Consider the following 17364-nt stretch of genomic DNA (forward strand, 5'->3'; position numbering starts at 1 on the left):
CCATTCGATCGAATAATATACAGAAATAGAAGAAAGCGCCATCTCATTTTCATTGGGCAGCCGTGTATCTATGGATATTACCATTTCTATGCAGAAAAATCTCTTGTATACCGACCGCCCAAATCGGAGAGATCACGTGACATGTCTAACGTATTGGTTATCTAGATTATAGTTGATCCAGCTGATCTGGCTGATCATAACCGCGCGGGAAGTTGGAAGCTTGTCAAGAAGAAGGCATGCGTTTATATACTGTTGTTTGTTTTCCGTATTTTCCTCGAATAGGACAAATTAATAAACCTCTGTTTATGCATAATAGTAAAATCTATTCGTAGCAGAAAGTTTGTGCCCATTTAATTTTGAAAATCGAATTTGTTTGAATTTGTGGTTGGCGAGTACGCGCCAAACATTGCTCGTTTTTTAGGTACGATCGACAACGTAGTATAATTTTTATAAGGAACTTGATCGAGTAAACTAGTAAAAGATGAGTAGCTTTCGATCTCCTATGCGATGTATTTCTCCTAATGCAAGGTAAATTAATAAACTTCACGAAATGATGCGAGAGAAGAGGTTATAAAACCGGTTTTTGAATCTTGCATGATCATTAAATAATTTTATTCGTAGAGTGTTAACCCCCAGACCTCAGGTAGAACAAATGTTGGACGTAAGACAGACGCAGAATAAAGCTAGGAACAGTATCACATGGTTTTTCATCAATAGCTCCTTACTTGGAATCATAGTCTTCGATATGTAAGGGATTCATGTTTCTTTATCGATACTAATGAATGATGGATATATTATTTTTCATATATATTTTGCAGAATATATGGAGGTGCAGCCTATAAGCCATTTTGTTGGGTCGAGTGGTGCTTAGCCTCTATATTCGCATTAAATGCTGTTTACCATATAATAAGATACACATGGGCAAGTCTCACTTTACCTTCGGTCACGTTGAGTCCTAGACAGAGACGTTTACTGGGAGTAACAGAGGATGATCCCACTTTTAAGGACGAAGTTCCCTCACCTCAGAAGTCATCCGAGCCAATATTTCCACTGAATTTGTCATGCATAAGTCTCAATAGGCGGATGACTCTTGGTTCTCCAGGATTAAGCGAATCCAGTATGAAAGATTTCTTCTTCACCTTTCTACACTGTTAACAAAATTTATATCATATGTAAATCTGTTTTAAAGAGAGTTTTACAACGACTAGTCCATTCTTCAAGTACGGTAGTCCAACATCTCAGAAATCGACGACCAGTCCTAATGGATCACTTAACAAATCTTTTAACGCTTCCATAAATGGAAATCTAACCAGTGAAGAGTTGATTCAAAGCGAAAAGGAGTTACAAAGTTACTTAGACGATAGTCGGCAAAGAAAGCATGTTCTATCCACTGACATTGATCAACCCTCTAATCTACTTAGCTCGTTCTGGTCGCATCCCGCGATTAGAAGTCCTGGAGAGGTCTCTCCATTGTTAAGAAGATGCGCCTACCAATTAGCACCTATTATCGGTAAGTTTATACATGAATAATACAAATAAATATATCGTAGTTTATTAAACGTTTAATTAAGCAATGTTCTCCTTTTGCAGATAAATCGAAATCAACCAGTCCTGGCACGGAAGAGGGAAACTCGCCCAGGGGTATGTTCGGTGGCCCCGACGTTTGGAGAAAATACAGAATCGACCCTAACAAAGTAAACGAGTGGACGGCCAATCTACGTATGGCAAGTAGAAATCATTAGATTTACGATTAGTTGAACGTCTGTTAAAATAAAATATTAGTTAACAGAAGATTCTATTCCAGTGGATCAGTAAAACGGTCGTTGAACGAGTGGCTGCTGAGATTGATAATGTCAGTTCTGCTTTGGTTCGTCACGGATTGAGCGATTCCCAACCAGGACACGTCGGTTTGGACAGATTGCGGAAACTTGCTCAAGCTCCGTTTTTAGTCACCGCTATTCCCACTCTACCGACCTTGGTACCTTTTCTGGAACTCTCTAACAATCAAGAATATTTAGTCAGCAGAATTAAGGTTCTTGCGACGGGAGGTTCTATGAGCGAATTCAAATGGAACGGCGGAGGACCTCACAGTAGCAAAGAGTGGGATTCTAGTTTGCCGACTGATTCAGCGGTAATTATATTTTTTGTTCGCTTTGGCTTTGAACAACGCTTAATTTCGTATTTCTGCAGATAATTATGCACTTGGTATCAACGTACATGGACACGCAGTTGGAAGCTCCGTTGGATCAGCCAGATGCTCGACCCTTCACGTCAAGATACATGGCTAGATCGGGAATGTCACTACCGCGTAGCAAAGGGCCCATAATAGTGTGCCAATCCATAAATCCTCCTCATTATTGTCTAGCACATTCCGGGGACTCGACACTCAACGATTACGAAGAAATACAACGGGTAAGAACGTTTTTCTGAAGTCTATAGCATTATCTCTTTCCTCTTGCCGTATACTTGATCGTTAAATTTAATTGCTTATTTCTTTTAATTTGCAGGGTAGGAACAACTTGTTTCATACGCTTCTGTTGTTCCTGTACATCGTTAAAACCAGAGATCACGGGATGTTAGGTCGTGTCAATTTAGGCACGTCGGGTATAAACGTCCTGTGGGTAATCGATGGTTGAACAATAATTTCTTAATATTACACCATCAAATGGAAAATTTGTTTAAAACGAAATTGTACAAAATCCTACTCAATATCGTTACCTAAGTCAGACCAAAAACGTGTCAATACTACGAATGCTTTATTCACAATACTTATGTCTATGTACAAAGAAATCATAAAACACGTTCCGCATTTTCTAATGAAAGTAAATTCTCACTTATTTGATACGCCGCATTATAACAAATGGGCTGCTATTTGGCAGACCTCTGGCTTCTTCGTATCGTTCCTTGCATTTTGCAAATGATTAAGTGTACTTATCGCATATACGACGCGCACAAACAATTAACAGGACTCGCAGAATGCTTCGAGGATTCTTAAAAACGGAACAAGTCGATCGAATAAATGCGTAGATGTAACGGATCGCAAAAATATCTGCATTCCTATTCATTGCACTTGTATCGTACCGCATAGGGAATGCATTTGTTTCTAGCGTCATTATCGATGCAGTATGCTTTTTACAACTTTATATTTCGTTTTTTTTCTTTTTCTTTTATTGTAGTCTAACGACCGAAAGACATGTCTCGTAGAAAATTATTTTACACTTTCCGTGCAATTTATAATACAATCTTTGGATAACGATTCTCGCGTGCTTAAAAATCAATCTGTATGTACACCAAATTCATACGTCGCGATATAATTATAATGGTCTATCCAACGTATATAATTAAAAATCGGAAAATTCGTTCGTGTACGAATTTTCGTCCTGTTTTCTTTTTTTTTTTACTAATTTCTTTTTTATATATTTTGGATCCGAAACAAATCACGATTTGAAGAATTAACTATACCATTTGTTAAATACTAGTTCGAGAAATGATATCGATTTGTGATGTTACTGAATCGATGCCTTCGAAACGAGTTCGGAATAGAGATTACTGCTATCGAACGCGCCACGTTTGGATATCGTAGAATCGCGCCGCAAGATTTTACAAATCTTTAACGTTCCCGAGGAAAAATAGCGAACACGGAAGAGAAATGGAAAGAAAGTTCCTATGAAAATCCAGTACTATCCTTTGTTCAAATGTACGTGTCGATACGTTCTTCAGCGAGATCATCGGTCGAGGTGAGAAAATTCACGATGAACCGAGAGAAATCAATTCAGCGACCGATGGAACTCGCTGATATTTTTCGAACGATTAAAAAGAATAGCGGTCCGAAGACGTAATGTATGATTCGAGCGATAAACCTTATTCTTGCTATACCCTATTCCAGTGTTTCTCAAATTCCAATCTTACGCGAATCTTCTTGGTAAAGAAAAACGTACGATTAACCACACATAGTACAAGTAAAGTATTTTTTTTTTTTTTTAAATACATTTAAAATCTGCTCTTAAGTAAACTGTATTTATTTAAAAAAAAATTATATTCGAAGTGGTTTTCGTTAAAACTCTTCTTACGTTGTTTACTAAAACAATGCGCAAAAGTAGATACGAATAAAATTGCCAGACGTGTTTGGGGACTTTCCAGAGTCCGCAGACCGCAGTTTGAGAAACACTATTTGAACGCGCGAAATAAAAAAGAAAAAGAAGAAAAAACACCGTTTCCATTCTCCATAATTTTTACCGTTTTGCGGCTACTTTACCCCATCCCCATATATTTAACCGGGTTCTCTCGTATTTAAATATAAACAGAGATATACAACGTATAATACAACATTAAAAACGTTATCTCGGATTGTTTTTCAAGTTCGCCATTTGTCTTTCCCCCTCGTTTTTGTTCATCGAGAGAAACACTGGGTTCCGCAAGAGGAATCGAGCACAATTAGCAGGCAGGGAAGGATTACCGATTAAGGAGGACGAAGTTAAGTCGTCGTGTACAATTTAGCTCCCTCGGGCAAGATGACCTCCTCGCTGATATCAGCAACAGTGACTGTGAGTGGGAAGATCAGGGGCATTATTATTTCCTGATGTTGCGAGACCTGTTGACTGGAAACGGCCTCTGGTTGTCTGGTGATCGTAATTGTTTTAATGTTTTGGGTTTTGACCAGTTGCCCTTGCCCGAGAGCAGCCTGCTGCAACACCCTCTGTTGATTCTGACTTGGCTGCACTTGCGTCAACGGTTGGCCACGATTCTGATTCTGAACGAAGTTCTGCTTGCACCTCTTGCTGTGAGCATAGCGACTTCCGTTATTGTTGAACCGTCGGTCGCAGGTTGGGCAAGCGTAGGGCCTCTGACCCGTGTGAATGAAGACGTGCTCTTTGAGGGATTTGAGGCGACGGAAGTTTTTGGGACAGTACTTGCAGTGGTACTTGGCTTCACCGGTGTGACTTGTCAGGTGATTGGCCAGCGTGTCGGCTCTGGCGAACGCACGCGAACAGTACTGACAAATGTACGGTCGCTCCTGCGTATGCGTCCTCATGTGCATCTTTAGGTACGCGTTCGTTGTGAACGGCCGCGAACAGACTTCGCAGACGTACGGTTTGATACCATTGTGAGCCCTGAGGTGGGCTATCAACGTCGTCGATTGTGTGAAGCTCTTCGAGCAAATCTCGCAAAGGAATCTCTTGGAGCTATCTGTTTCTTTGCTCTTCTTGAAGGTACGGTCATGCTTCGACAAGTGATTGGTCAGTTGTTCCTCTTTAATGAAACGTTTCGAGCAGCGTCCACACTTGTATGGTTTGATCATGTTATGCTTGGCCACGTGTATCTTCAAGTGTTCCCTCCGGTAGAATTTCTTCGGGCATATGTCGCAGAGGTACTTTTTCCCTTCGTGCACCTGAATATGACGCAGGAGCCCCTTCCTCGATGTGTATTGTTTATTGCACTCCGTGCATTCGAGACCGACGATATCGGTTCTTCTCTTTCTACCGATTTTCTCGCCTGGTTTCTTCTCTTCGGGTCGTGGCTCGATGTCTCTCAGATCCTCCTCGGTGAGGATGCCTTCAGTAACGTGCTTCGCTCTATGCTCACGCAGGATCTCGTTATTCTCGAAACTGTCCCCGCAGATGTTGCATTTTCTCACCTGATCGGGGTTCTTCTCCGAGCACTTGTCGTAGTGGGCCTTCAGCTTGTCCTTGCGGTAGAATTTAACGCTGCAAATGTCGCACTCGAAGTTCGGCTCCTCGTGCAATAACTGATGCCGCAGCAATGATTTTTTCGTGCTGTAGCGTTTCTTGCACTTGGAGCACTCGTGATTATCCATCGGCCAATCCAAGCCACTCTCGAAGTCGGAATCGTAATCGTCGTCCTTGACATCGTTCCCGTCAGTGGTTTCGTTGACACAGTTTCTTTGTCGTTCCTTCTTCATCGCGGGTTGTTTTTGTTTTTCCGACTTGGCCGTTTTTTCATCCTTCACGTGTTGTTCCATATGTTTCGCCAACGACTGCTTCGAAGTACACTTTTTATTGCAGCTCACGCACTCCAGATCTTTCTTGTAAACGAGTTTCTTCGCGGTAGGAATACTCTCCCGTTTACCTCGACCATAATTCCCATCTGCGTGGGCAGGGGCACGGTTGACCGAACGGTTGATCGCTTTAGTCTCCTTTTCGTCGTAATCCTCCAAACCGTCTTCCGTTTTTATTTGATCGATAATCTTTTGCGCCGCCTTTGCGGCGACTCGCTTGATACGTTTGTTAGGATCGTACTCTTGTCCTTGAATGATAGTTTTATGGTCGCTAGCTATGAGATGATTTCGCAACGTGAGCTCGTTGTTGAAAATTTTGTTACATTGCGTGCATTTGTAGGATTTAACGTGCTGTTCCACGTGCCTCTGCAGCAGATCCTTCTTGGTGAATCGTTGATAACACACCTTGCAACGATAGTCGCCCGAACTGGTCTCCGTGTTTCTAAATAAGACGATAGATATTGTCAAAACTATTCATCGAAAAAATCGTTTTACTAAATGTTTAAAAATCTTAATCGAGACGTTACCTGGCATTCTTCTTCGACGGACTCTCCGCTCCCAACGACTTTACTTCATCGTTCTCCTGTTCCGTTTGGCTTCCATCTTCCTTCTTCTTATCCTCGCCTTCGAAGTCATCTGCTTCTTTGTTTTCCGTCCCCTCTGCGTCTGCTTCCAGATCTTGTTCGGTTAATACACCCTCGAGTACGTGCTTCGCTCGATGATTCCTCAGTTTCTCCAGCGAATCGAATTCTTCATCGCACACGCTGCATTTAAGAGTGGCGTGTAAAATCGCGTGCTTCCGTAAACCGCGCCTGGTAAAGAATTTTTCCAAACACTTGTCGCACGAGAAGGTTTCCGTGCGAGCGCCGCGTTTCTCTCGTCCACCATCGGTTTCTTTCGCATCCTCTTCGTTCTCGTTATCGTCCTCCTCTAACAGCCCTTCTACATCCTCGTCGTTCTCCTGCTCCGATTTTGCTCCGTTGACACCATCGCTTTTTCTAGCTCTCTTTCGACATTCGGATTCCAAGTGATGCTTATCCGGATAATCATCGAAATCCAAACTGTGCTCGTCTTCGTGAAACGAAATCTCCAACGGCATCGACTCATCCTTCGAATCTTTTTCCCTCTCGTGTTTCTTTAGGTGCTTAGTGTACGAGATTATGTATATGTATTGCTTGCCACAATGAGGGCATTTGTTCAATCGTTTCCCGGACGGAGGCGATTTAGGAGAACTGCTGATGGTCTTCTGTGGCTTTACAGGCGTTTCTTGTAACGACAACGCCCTCCTGACCTCCTCGTGTGAGTGCATGTGCTCCCTCAAGACGTTCTTCGATAAAAATTCCTTATCACAAAGGTAACACATGAAGAAGACTCTGTCCGATTTATCGGGAGCTTGAACCTTCTTCAACCGCGAACTCAGATTCAAATTCTCGAAATAATTCTCTTCGTCGGAATCTCGCGGCGATTCAACGTTTCGTCGAACCAATTTACGCTTGCTTCTTCTCGTTTCGTTCTGACTTTCAGAATCCTGTTCTACCTTGACTTCGTCTTCGGTTGCTTGCTTTTCTTCTTCCTGATTTGTCGCGTCAGCAGCTTTCACCAATAAATTTACGTATTCCGCGCACTCTTCCCGAGGAAACGATTCCTCCGAAATAATCTGTTCTTGTTGTTGTACTTCCCGTTCTTCTCTATCATCTTGGTGGGTCTCGTCCCCTAATATATATTCGTGATGCAGTATGTAATCGTGTTCTATCGTAGGGATATTCTCGATGCAATTTCGGGTGTTGCTCGTATATTTCGACGTTGCTTCGTCCCGAGGTGTATCGTCGATAGATTTGTTCTCTCCTTCTCGGCTCGGACAATCATCCGATCCCTGTTTCGAAGCAATCACTCGATCGATCGCTTCTTCCATCACCGGACCATTCTCCTGCTCTAAACATAAAGATTCATGACTTTTAATACAACGAATCAAATTTAATTGTTCAGATTATTCGGATCATTCAGATCAGACTTTTATTTACCTCTCGTGATCGATTCTCGTTCGTCTAACTTTCCTACTTCCAGTAGAGACAACTGATCCTTCAGAAGGGATTTCTCTTCCCGCGACATCGATCCAAGGCTTTCAACGGTAGACTGATAATCGTGTTCCATGTGCATTTCTCCTATACCTCCGCCTTGGTCCCCTGGTTCGAGATGTACCTCGACCTCATTGAAGAACAACTCTTCCTTCATGTTCATGGCGACGAATCTTTCTCTGAGGACCGTATCCGCTTGTTCCACCTGCAATTTAAACTCATACGCGGATTCTAGTTTATCCGCGCATATGCAGCACACACGTGTCGGCAGACCATCCCCTGGTACCATCTGAAAACCAAATCATTCCTTAAATCTGATTTCTTTACGCGACCAAAAGTGTGCAAAATAAACAACTCTGTAAACATACCTAAGGCACGAAACAGAGAAGGCATCAAATACGCATTTTCTACTTTTCTTCAACCAAAGACTCGATATCGTAAATAAAACTTTATTCTACACGATCAGAGGTGAACAAAATTTCATTGGAATATTAGATAATAAAAACTTACAAACAGTCGTTCAAAGCGAAACTTGTCTCGGTTGTATAGTTCAGATTATTATTTTTATTAAAGGATCAAACATTGTTTATCTTTCACTAGTTACTCGACATTTCTTATCTAAATAGTTATATTGTCCATCTCTGTTTGGGATACTCAACTTAACCTCTAAGTTACGTGTCTAACCTTAACATTGGCGAAGCTCATCGCTTTCGCCGAAAGAGAGGCGACCTCGCTCTCTAGGAACAAGTCTCGCATGACCAAATTTCCGAGGAGGCAGACGCGGCATATCTCCACCGTCGCCACGATTCCGTCCTCCACGTTTTGCGGGGAATCGGACTCCATGTTTTGCTTGGTGAACTAGATGGTTCGTGTTTGTGCCCGCAGCCCGCAGCCCGTAGCCTGCAGACTACAGTCCCCCGCTCGGTCTTTCGCTCCCTCCAGACTGATACCAACCGTCACCCCCGTCCAGAACCGCCAAATAACCGCGCTGCAACAATCTGTCAAATGCAAACCACCGACCCCACGATTATAAGTTCAACTCGCTACAGTCCCTCTACAACATTCTCCGTTCCGCACTCGTCGATATGAATCTAGCGTTGACGCATACACTCGCGAGACTTTGTACGCCGTTTCACGATTTTCATCTGTACACTGTTCGCCAGGCTATTGCTCGTTACACGGTTCACATTTCACCCGATTCACTTTACGTTTCGCAGCATCGTTTAATGCTGAAAGTCAAGTCACCGTTGTGGAAATTATTTCAGAACGCTTCGATGGAGCGGTGCTCGTCACTCTCGATAGATGGCTATCGAGTATCGTAGCCGTATGAGCCACATCTTCAGTGCCTGTAAACAGGGTATTTACAGGCTAAGAAAGAAAGAAAAGGAAGAGAATTTGCATTTTGATCGATAATACTGCGTAGGCGGAGTTATAATAGACAATGTTTACATACATGTATGCGGTATATTTCGTGAGAAAATAAAGCTGGATCTAAACAGAACCTGACACGTGATCAACGCTTCATTGGACTGCTCATTGGGTGCAGGAAGGCCATCGCTCACTAAGCCGCTCTGTGAACGAGTGCCAGTAGCGCCATCGGTGGGAAAACGCCCAAGTTTGTAGTGAAAATAGTTCCCACTGGTGCTACTAGATGGCTGTATCAGTACTTTTCAATAAATTAATTCTTTACTTTTTCATAAAAGGATAATTGATACGATTCTTTGTTTTATAACACTATAATATATTTGTAAAACATTTTTATTATAAATGCAGCAATAGCATCGATGCTTTAGTTAGTGGCGCCATCTAGTAGCAACTGTGAGAATTATTTTCACTACAAACTTGGGCAATTTGCAACCGATGGCGCCACTAACTAAAGGGTTGTGGGGATGCGCCTTAAGCCTCTACCCCCACTCCTTCGTTTTTCTTTTGTGATTGTGAGAGGGGAGTAAACTCTGCGCGGGACCTGTCGGGAAGTCCAGAACCGTGTGGACCGTTGTTTAGAGGAGTAAAGAGAGAAAAAGAGTTTTGTAACATAGCACGTTGGCTTTATCTTGAATACGGCAAAGTGTTATTTTATCTACACCATCCTTCCACGGCTGTCTTATCAGGAGTGGGCCTGAATTCAGATCTACCATCTGAGATTACCCCACAGGGTCGACCTCCTTTTTTGTTTTTAATGAACACCACACAATTAAATAATTACTATACTTATAGTTGAAAGATTATAATAAGAATAGAAACGAACAATGAATCGAGGTATATTTATTTAAAAAAAAAAAAGGTGACACAACTATATTTTGTAATAGTTTCTTACATAATAGAAAATGATTTTCTAAAAGAAATAATATGACTCTTTTATGTACAAATTCATTTATCATTCACTTTACCAAAATCGATTATATTCAAAAATATTTGAACTGGAATCAAAACATTCCAAGGTTAATTATCGAATAAAATATTAAATTGGATTCAAAGCGTATTGGAATATATAGAATAATTCCGTCGCTTAAATTTTTTACAGTTCGGTTCGATTTGTATGAAATGTTTATTACCTGAAATATAAAGATTGCATTTTTATTGCTTAATCAAAATAACATTACATGTAAATTATAATCAATGTGTTACTCACCGTCGTCTGTACAATCAAAATTAACAGCTGATGTTAAACTATTTATACTTCCATCTAAAGCTTCTTTACTACTATTTATTTCTAAATCTTGTTCTTCGCTATTACTCTTAGGGGATAAATTTAACGGCGATGTTCGATTGAATATATCGTTAGGTAAGCTTCCATCAAATGTGGAATTTAAAACATTGTCTTCTTCGAATGAATTAGATATATCATTGGAAGCTGATATTTGTTTGTACGATGATTCTATTAACAATCCATTTGATTTACATTCTTTTGCATTACTCATTATTTGTAGTAAGACAGATGGATCGTCGATACCCAACGTGTTACAAAACTGAGTAGTTTGATTATTTATTACTAATTTCGGTGAATCATTTGAAAAGGCTGAAGCATCAGGATTGTACGGCTTCATAGTTTGCATAAAATTTAGGGGAACTTCTAATTCGTGATTGAATCTTTTTAAAATGTTTGCTTTTTCCTCTGCAGTTGGGGTAAATATCCATCTACTGTTACCATACTGCCCAGGCATATAATGAATACCACTTTTAACGCTTAACAAATGGTTCGTTAAATGCAATATTGTTAACCACTCTAAATCATACTGCGGTTTCAATGATAATTTCGGATCGTGTTCTAGTTCAAGTATTTGAAGAAATTTTCGTTTCGGAAGGCATTTATCTAAAGCTAAAAATTTAGTTACTCTTGTTCCCTCTTTTTCAGGAACAAGAGCTGCAAATTTACAATGTAAATGTGCAGAAAACCAATAGCTTGGATAATGATATTCCAAAAGTTCCATACTTGGTGGACTACCAAGCATATTATTTTCTATGTCATTTCTGTAATAAAAATGTGAGCACATTCGTAAATACGAACACATAAAGTAAATACAGTAAACTTACTTGAAAAACGGTTTTCCTTTCAACAACATATTTTCATTTCCATATTTAGTTATTCCTGCCGGCCAATCATGAGATAAGAAAATATCAATGTTGCCAGTGAGCTACAAAAATACAATATAAATATAAAAATAACATAATAAATAAATAAACATTTAATTATTGTTTTACATTAACCAAAATGAAATAATAGAATTACCTGCTTTAACCGAAATATTTCTAAGTTTCTAATGTGATATACACTTCTGATTGTATTTTCTGTATAAGGAGGTTTTTCATAATGTCCCTGCATCAAGTGTTGCCCCTTATAAATTCCTGACAGTCCAGCAATTCTGATACCACCTACTGTTATTACACCGGCGTAACCAAGGTAATAAATATTAGGCGCTACCCATCCACCATAGGGTAGTTCTTGAAGATAATTCGACGCTTCATGATTTCCTCCAATAAATACTGTTAACACAGGTGCAACTTTCTCCCCAGAATAATATCTACGATGTATCGTAACATTAATTTTAAACTTAGCTATCACAAACAAATTGAGGATTCGTAACTCACTTATAAAAAGTACACATATCCTTATATTTATCAGGTACAGCCATGCAATTTAAATCGCTCAAATTTCTCGTAGATTGAAAATCTCCGCAACAAATAAGTAAATCTATTTTCTTTCCATCAGCCTTTTCCATTTCTTGAATAGTTTCGTAAATAATATCCAATTCACCGTGTGCACAACCCTCCACGGCGATCCTCATTTTTGCTTTTATACGTGCTCCTTCACTTTTACAATAATTAACACGTTCGACAAATTCTCGTTTAATCGTCTAATTCCTAAAATATTAAGTAAAACAATTACAACAATCACTTATCCTAACCTAACAGCTAACAACTGTCTGACATGGCCGCCATATTTAACTTAATCGTTGCTATGGCAACGATTATAACAGATTACAGGATAAAGTTTGCTCGAAATGTGTATTCACCTTTCTCGTAATCGTAAATGTGTATTAAGGTTTATTTGAGTTAATTATGAGTTTAATTTTCTCTACCGAAGAAGGATGGATCGTATCTCATTTACAATATCTTAACAATATTTATAACATTGCGACGAATGGTAACACGCAGTGCAGGTTAATTTTTAACGAAACGTTATTTGAAATAAATTCCCAATATTTACGTCAGAATCAAATAACTCAATCCGATCGACACGAAGGAATTCCATTACAAAATAAGAGCAAGAAAAGGAAACGGACGAAACTTTTACCCGAGGAAGATTTAAAAGAGGTATGTGGACTAGATACAGTTTAATAATCAATTACATGCGAAATTAATGTTTACTCGTATGTATGATATAGATAAATTACGTTAAACAAGCATTCAACCGAATAATTTCATCTGCCAAAGCGGAAGGATTATTCTCCGCTAACATAACGTCTGATAATAACGAAGCAGCACGTTTGGCATCACAGAAATTTTATCAGGACACGTTTACCGAGGAAGAGGGACACTTTTATGGTTGCAATGATACAGACATTGCTATCATATCGGAAACAAAAGATGAAAAATACGTATTCCCAAAGAAATGTAACTTTTATTGCTACGACGTGGACAGCATTGCCAGAATGTTGGAGTTGAACAATCAATACGATTTTATATTGTTGGATCCTCCTTGGTGGAACAAGTCCATAAGAAGGAAAAAAACGAAATATTTAGAAGCTAGGTGATGTTGTATGGTTCAGTATAAGCCAATAAAAAAAGCAAACTCTCTCCGCAGTTTAACAAGAATAAGGACTTTGATAATAGTATACGTTTATCTTGTTCTCAATTTTGCGACCATATGGGTAAATAAGATTTTAGATGCAACTTTTCGACATAAAAAATTCTCGTTGTACAATATTAAAACAGTGATTATACATTTTGTAATTGTAATTCCAACAATTTTTCTCAGAATCCTATATTTTTGCATAATATCGCTTACAATTACTTTCTGTAAATGATGCTCCATGTATGTATATTATGTAAATTGTGTTTTATGTTCTTCTATTACACAGTTATAAAATGATGTACAACGAGGAGTTAGCCAGGATACCAATTGGGAAGTTATTATGTTCGAATGGATTTGTAGCAATTTGGTGTACTAATGCTCCCAGTCATCTGCACAGTATTTTTCACAATATATTTCCGTCGTGGGGTGTTACGTACAGGGCGAAATGGTATTGGGTTAAAGTAAGTGTATAACAACTTACATGTCGGTTACAAAATATGTAATTTAGTTTGGTTAATACTTCAGGTCACTGAAGCCGGAAGTACAACGTGTAACTTTAATTCTGCGCTTGGTAAACAACCTTACGAATTACTAGTGTTGGGATCTGTATTAAACGGTAACGAAATAAACATTCCCGATAGGAAATTGTTGATAAGCGTTCCGAGTGCTGTACATTCTCACAAACCACCGCTTACAGGTAAGGGCCATTCACGGTAATCTGCGTAGAATAAATATTCTAGAAGTTATATGAAAATTCTAGAAGTTCTGCGAGAGTATCTTCCAAATGAACCAAAGTGTTTAGAATTATTCGCGAGGTACTTGCTTCCTAAGTGGACAAGTTGGGGCCTTGAAGTTTTGAAGTTTCAACATTTGTCCCTGTATACAGTCATAGAAGAAACAAAAGAGGCTCAAAACAGCAGTAACATGGATGTAAATAAATTGATTAATTAAAATTGAAGTATACAAAATAACAATTGTTTCAGAAGTACTGTATTTTTTTTTTATTATTCTTATAAACTAGTCATGCCTCAATGGCAGTTAAATAATATTATGAAGTCCCATTTACGTGGTCGCTAACACCATTTTTTATGACAGCACGATAACCATGCGGGTTCATTGTTTGCCACCTCCAAAAATCTTCGCCTATATTAAAAATATTATTAGAAATATGTTAAACATAAAATGAAGGTATTACGTAACTTACACATTTGTTCAACGTTATGTTTGGTCTTCCATCCTAACTCTTTTTCCGCTAAATCCGTGTTAGCGTACATCGACACTATGTCACCCTCTCGTCTATCTTTGATAACGTACGGTACCGTCGTTCCCGTTATAGTCTCGAAAGTTTTGATCAATTCGAGTACAGATACGCCCTTTCCAGTACCTAAATTGTAAATTTTTAGCCTCAAGTGTCGCTTGTGCAAGGCATTTAACGCTGCCACGTGACCAGCCGCCAAATCCATAACGTGAATATAATCGCGTACACCTATGAAAATAACGAACATCCTGTAGTTGCACAAACAATTGTACAATTAAAGTAACAAACAACGTAACCTTTTAGATTATATTAAAACGCTCGGACGCACCTGTACCGTCTTTCGTAGGATAATCGCCTCCGTAAATAACGAGTTCAGGTTTATGCCTTAAGGCTACTTGTGCTATATAAGGCATTAAATTCGTAAAAGGCTTCGTAGGATCTTCTCCGATTAAGCCGCTAGAATGAGCACCTACTGGATTGAAATATCTTAAAGAAATGATGTTCCAATTCTGTTAAATGAAAAGACGAACATAGATGTTTTGTTTGGAGAACTTTTAAAAAGGAATATCTTCAATGTTTGTTAAATCGTTTACAGCGTTACTCGCACCTTTTCGGCTCTGGATATATCTTTAAGCATTTCCTCGATGAAGTACTTGGTTCTACCGTACACATTCGTGATATTGCCCGTCGGGTGGTCCTCTGTGATCGGAAGTTCGTTCGGTTCCCCGTAAACTGTACAAGAACTGCTAAAAACTAGTTGGAAACATCCAGCAGCTTTCATTACCTTGAAACGGTAAAGTCTGTTTATTTTTATAATACGCGAGACAACGCGAGAATGAAGAAATTTGAAGACTTGTTAAAATGCGGTTTACCTCTAGTAAATTGATAGCACCGATAATATTATTTCTGTAATAATGAAGAGGGACCTGCATCGATTCACCGACGGCCTTTATCGCGGCGAAATGAATCACGCAATCTATTTTGTGCTGAAACGTAAATATATAGTAAATATATAGTATTAACATTAGTTAACATAAGTATAGTGTTTTACTAATTAATAAGCGTTCGACTATGTTATAATAATTTGTAATACCTTATTAAACACAGCTTCGAGTTTATCACGGTCGACGAGATCACAATTATAGAAAGGAACTTTCTTCCCTGTTATTTGCTCGACTCTTTTAAGAGCCGCAGATTCGCCGCTACCCTCGATTACGCTGTTAGCAAAATTATCTATGGCTACGACATCGTATCCGCTCTCCAAGAGTTCGACGATGCAGTGGCTGCCAATGTAACCGGCTCCTCCCGTTACAAAAATGGTTTTCCAATCTGTCATGTTTCTATAAAAACGAAAACGCTGTGTTACACAATTCTTTTGCGCGCGTGATGATGAAAGTGCACGCTTTTAAATGTTTGAAGTTCCTTTCTTTCCTTCTCGAACGGATAATGAATTGTTTTAAAATTATTAAAATAAAGGAGGGGTAAATATGGTTCTCCATGCAAGGTGAAACACATAGGTGCTTGGGACATTCACCTGCATCGAACTGTGTAGAGTTCAAGGTCGCTGGAACACGTGGTAAATCATTACGTTTACGGCACGTGCGATTAGCAACTATTTTTGTAATACGCATTAATTCGATTAATAAGTTCCAAAAATCGAATTACCACCTTGAACTGAACATATTTCGATCGAATAACGTTTTCAGCTTACGTGATGTTTTACACGTTCCGTGGAGGAATAAAGTAATAGTATTTAAAAAAAGGATTAAGTATTAAATAAGCGATGAAAAATATTATTTTTGTTACGCCCTGTACAAAGATAAAGATGACTGAACGTTCGACTATTATACCGCTGTACTTAACGGTACTCGAAGTTGATCAGGTACCTTTGATACATTACAGAAACTTTTGCCTGGCTCTACACCGTAGGAACTCGAATAAAATATATGCGTTAAAGGAAACTCCTCGAAATACAAAGACAAAAGAAAATAACTCGTTACTCTTACGAGTCGCGTACATCTTTAATTAACAATACATTATATTAGCAACGCCAGTGTCTTCTTTGTTTTCACGATAATTATTATTTTATTAAAATTGCGAGTGAAATTTTTATTTGATACGACATTACAGAGGCCTTTTGAAGAGTGTGTCCATTGTCAACTTGACGTTAAATTTCATTATGCAAATTGTTTGAATTCCTTTGTTACAGTATATTTGATAATGTTCGCCTTAAATAAGACACGATTGTAGTTTGAAGACAATGTATTGTTACCTCGATAGCGCAGGATTAGGAGTAGCGAATACAAGCCAATACCGAAGGATCCGAGGATGCGCCGCGTAATCACAGACTACGTCCCGACTGTGTTGTCTTCTGGTATAGGAAAGTAGAGTTTAGTATATTCGTGGAACGCAAGACATCCCCTCTTCTACGACACCGTCGTCGTATCGTTGTGGTGTCACGCACACCATATACTTCGACCCTCTCAGAGTCCTTGCTTTCTGCTGCAATAAGTTCTTCCTTTCACACAGATACCCAGTTCTCTCTACTTGCCTACCGCTGCCTACGTTTCTTCTACGTTCTTCGCGGTAAGAATGGAGGGGGAACGATGGCACACGTAAAAAACGAACAGTTACCGCTTACCTCATCGGATGATTTGTCAAGGATTGACTCATAAAAATGTAACTTTAAGCAACGTGAAGACGAATGAAATAAATGTTT

The 17364-nt window shown here is 39.2% G+C and overlaps 5 protein-coding genes across 6 annotated transcripts; 2 read left to right on the top strand and 3 right to left on the bottom strand.

The window, feature by feature from the left end:
• Positions 1-212: 212 nt before the first annotated feature.
• Positions 213-4033, top strand: LOC128895596 (transmembrane protein 209). Its single transcript, XM_054158319.1, has 9 exons — positions 213-338; positions 422-528; positions 622-747; positions 819-1117; positions 1190-1510; positions 1591-1724; positions 1805-2131; positions 2191-2412; positions 2508-4033. Exons 2-9 carry the CDS (start codon positions 482-484, stop codon positions 2634-2636), a joined length of 1605 nt encoding a protein of 534 aa, XP_054014294.1. The 5' UTR covers positions 213-338; positions 422-481; the 3' UTR covers positions 2637-4033.
• LOC128895590 (zinc finger protein 91-like) lies at positions 2740-9653 on the bottom strand. The gene is made up of 5 exons (XM_054158307.1): positions 9545-9653; positions 8776-9437; positions 8038-8380; positions 6544-7948; positions 2740-6458 (listed from the first exon to the last, which is right to left on the bottom strand). Exons 2-5 carry the CDS (start codon positions 8932-8934, stop codon positions 4475-4477), a joined length of 3891 nt encoding a protein of 1296 aa, XP_054014282.1. The 5' UTR covers positions 8935-9437; positions 9545-9653; the 3' UTR covers positions 2740-4474.
• Positions 9654-10365: 712 nt separating this feature from the next.
• Positions 10366-12384, bottom strand: LOC128895597 (lariat debranching enzyme). Its single transcript, XM_054158320.1, has 5 exons — positions 12181-12384; positions 11822-12113; positions 11626-11726; positions 10724-11562; positions 10366-10646 (listed from the first exon to the last, which is right to left on the bottom strand). The coding sequence occupies exons 1-5, from the start codon at positions 12375-12377 to the stop codon at positions 10564-10566; spliced, it is 1512 nt and encodes a 503-aa protein (XP_054014295.1). The 5' UTR covers positions 12378-12384; the 3' UTR covers positions 10366-10563.
• Positions 12385-12647: 263 nt separating this feature from the next.
• Positions 12648-14590, top strand: LOC128895600 (N(6)-adenine-specific methyltransferase METTL4). Its single transcript, XM_054158326.1, has 5 exons — positions 12648-12906; positions 12978-13342; positions 13674-13848; positions 13913-14084; positions 14148-14590. The coding sequence occupies exons 1-5, from the start codon at positions 12652-12654 to the stop codon at positions 14336-14338; spliced, it is 1158 nt and encodes a 385-aa protein (XP_054014301.1). The 5' UTR covers positions 12648-12651; the 3' UTR covers positions 14339-14590.
• LOC128895602 (UDP-glucose 4-epimerase-like) lies at positions 14392-17238 on the bottom strand. 2 transcript variants are annotated; one of them, XM_054158328.1, is made up of 7 exons: positions 16960-17238; positions 15739-15985; positions 15518-15631; positions 15253-15429; positions 14974-15154; positions 14592-14873; positions 14392-14530 (listed from the first exon to the last, which is right to left on the bottom strand). In XM_054158328.1, exons 2-7 carry the CDS (start codon positions 15979-15981, stop codon positions 14436-14438), a joined length of 1092 nt encoding a protein of 363 aa, XP_054014303.1. In that variant the 5' UTR covers positions 15982-15985; positions 16960-17238; the 3' UTR covers positions 14392-14435. The 2 variants fall into 2 exon arrangements, with proteins under 2 accessions (XP_054014303.1, XP_054014302.1); XM_054158327.1 differs by having other exon boundaries at positions 16918-17238.
• Positions 17239-17364: the final 126 nt, after the last annotated feature.

This window comes from Hylaeus anthracinus, unplaced genomic scaffold (assembly GCF_026225885.1).
Source record: "Hylaeus anthracinus isolate JK02 unplaced genomic scaffold, UHH_iyHylAnth1.0_haploid 5, whole genome shotgun sequence".
Taxonomy (NCBI): domain Eukaryota; kingdom Metazoa; phylum Arthropoda; class Insecta; order Hymenoptera; family Colletidae; genus Hylaeus; species Hylaeus anthracinus.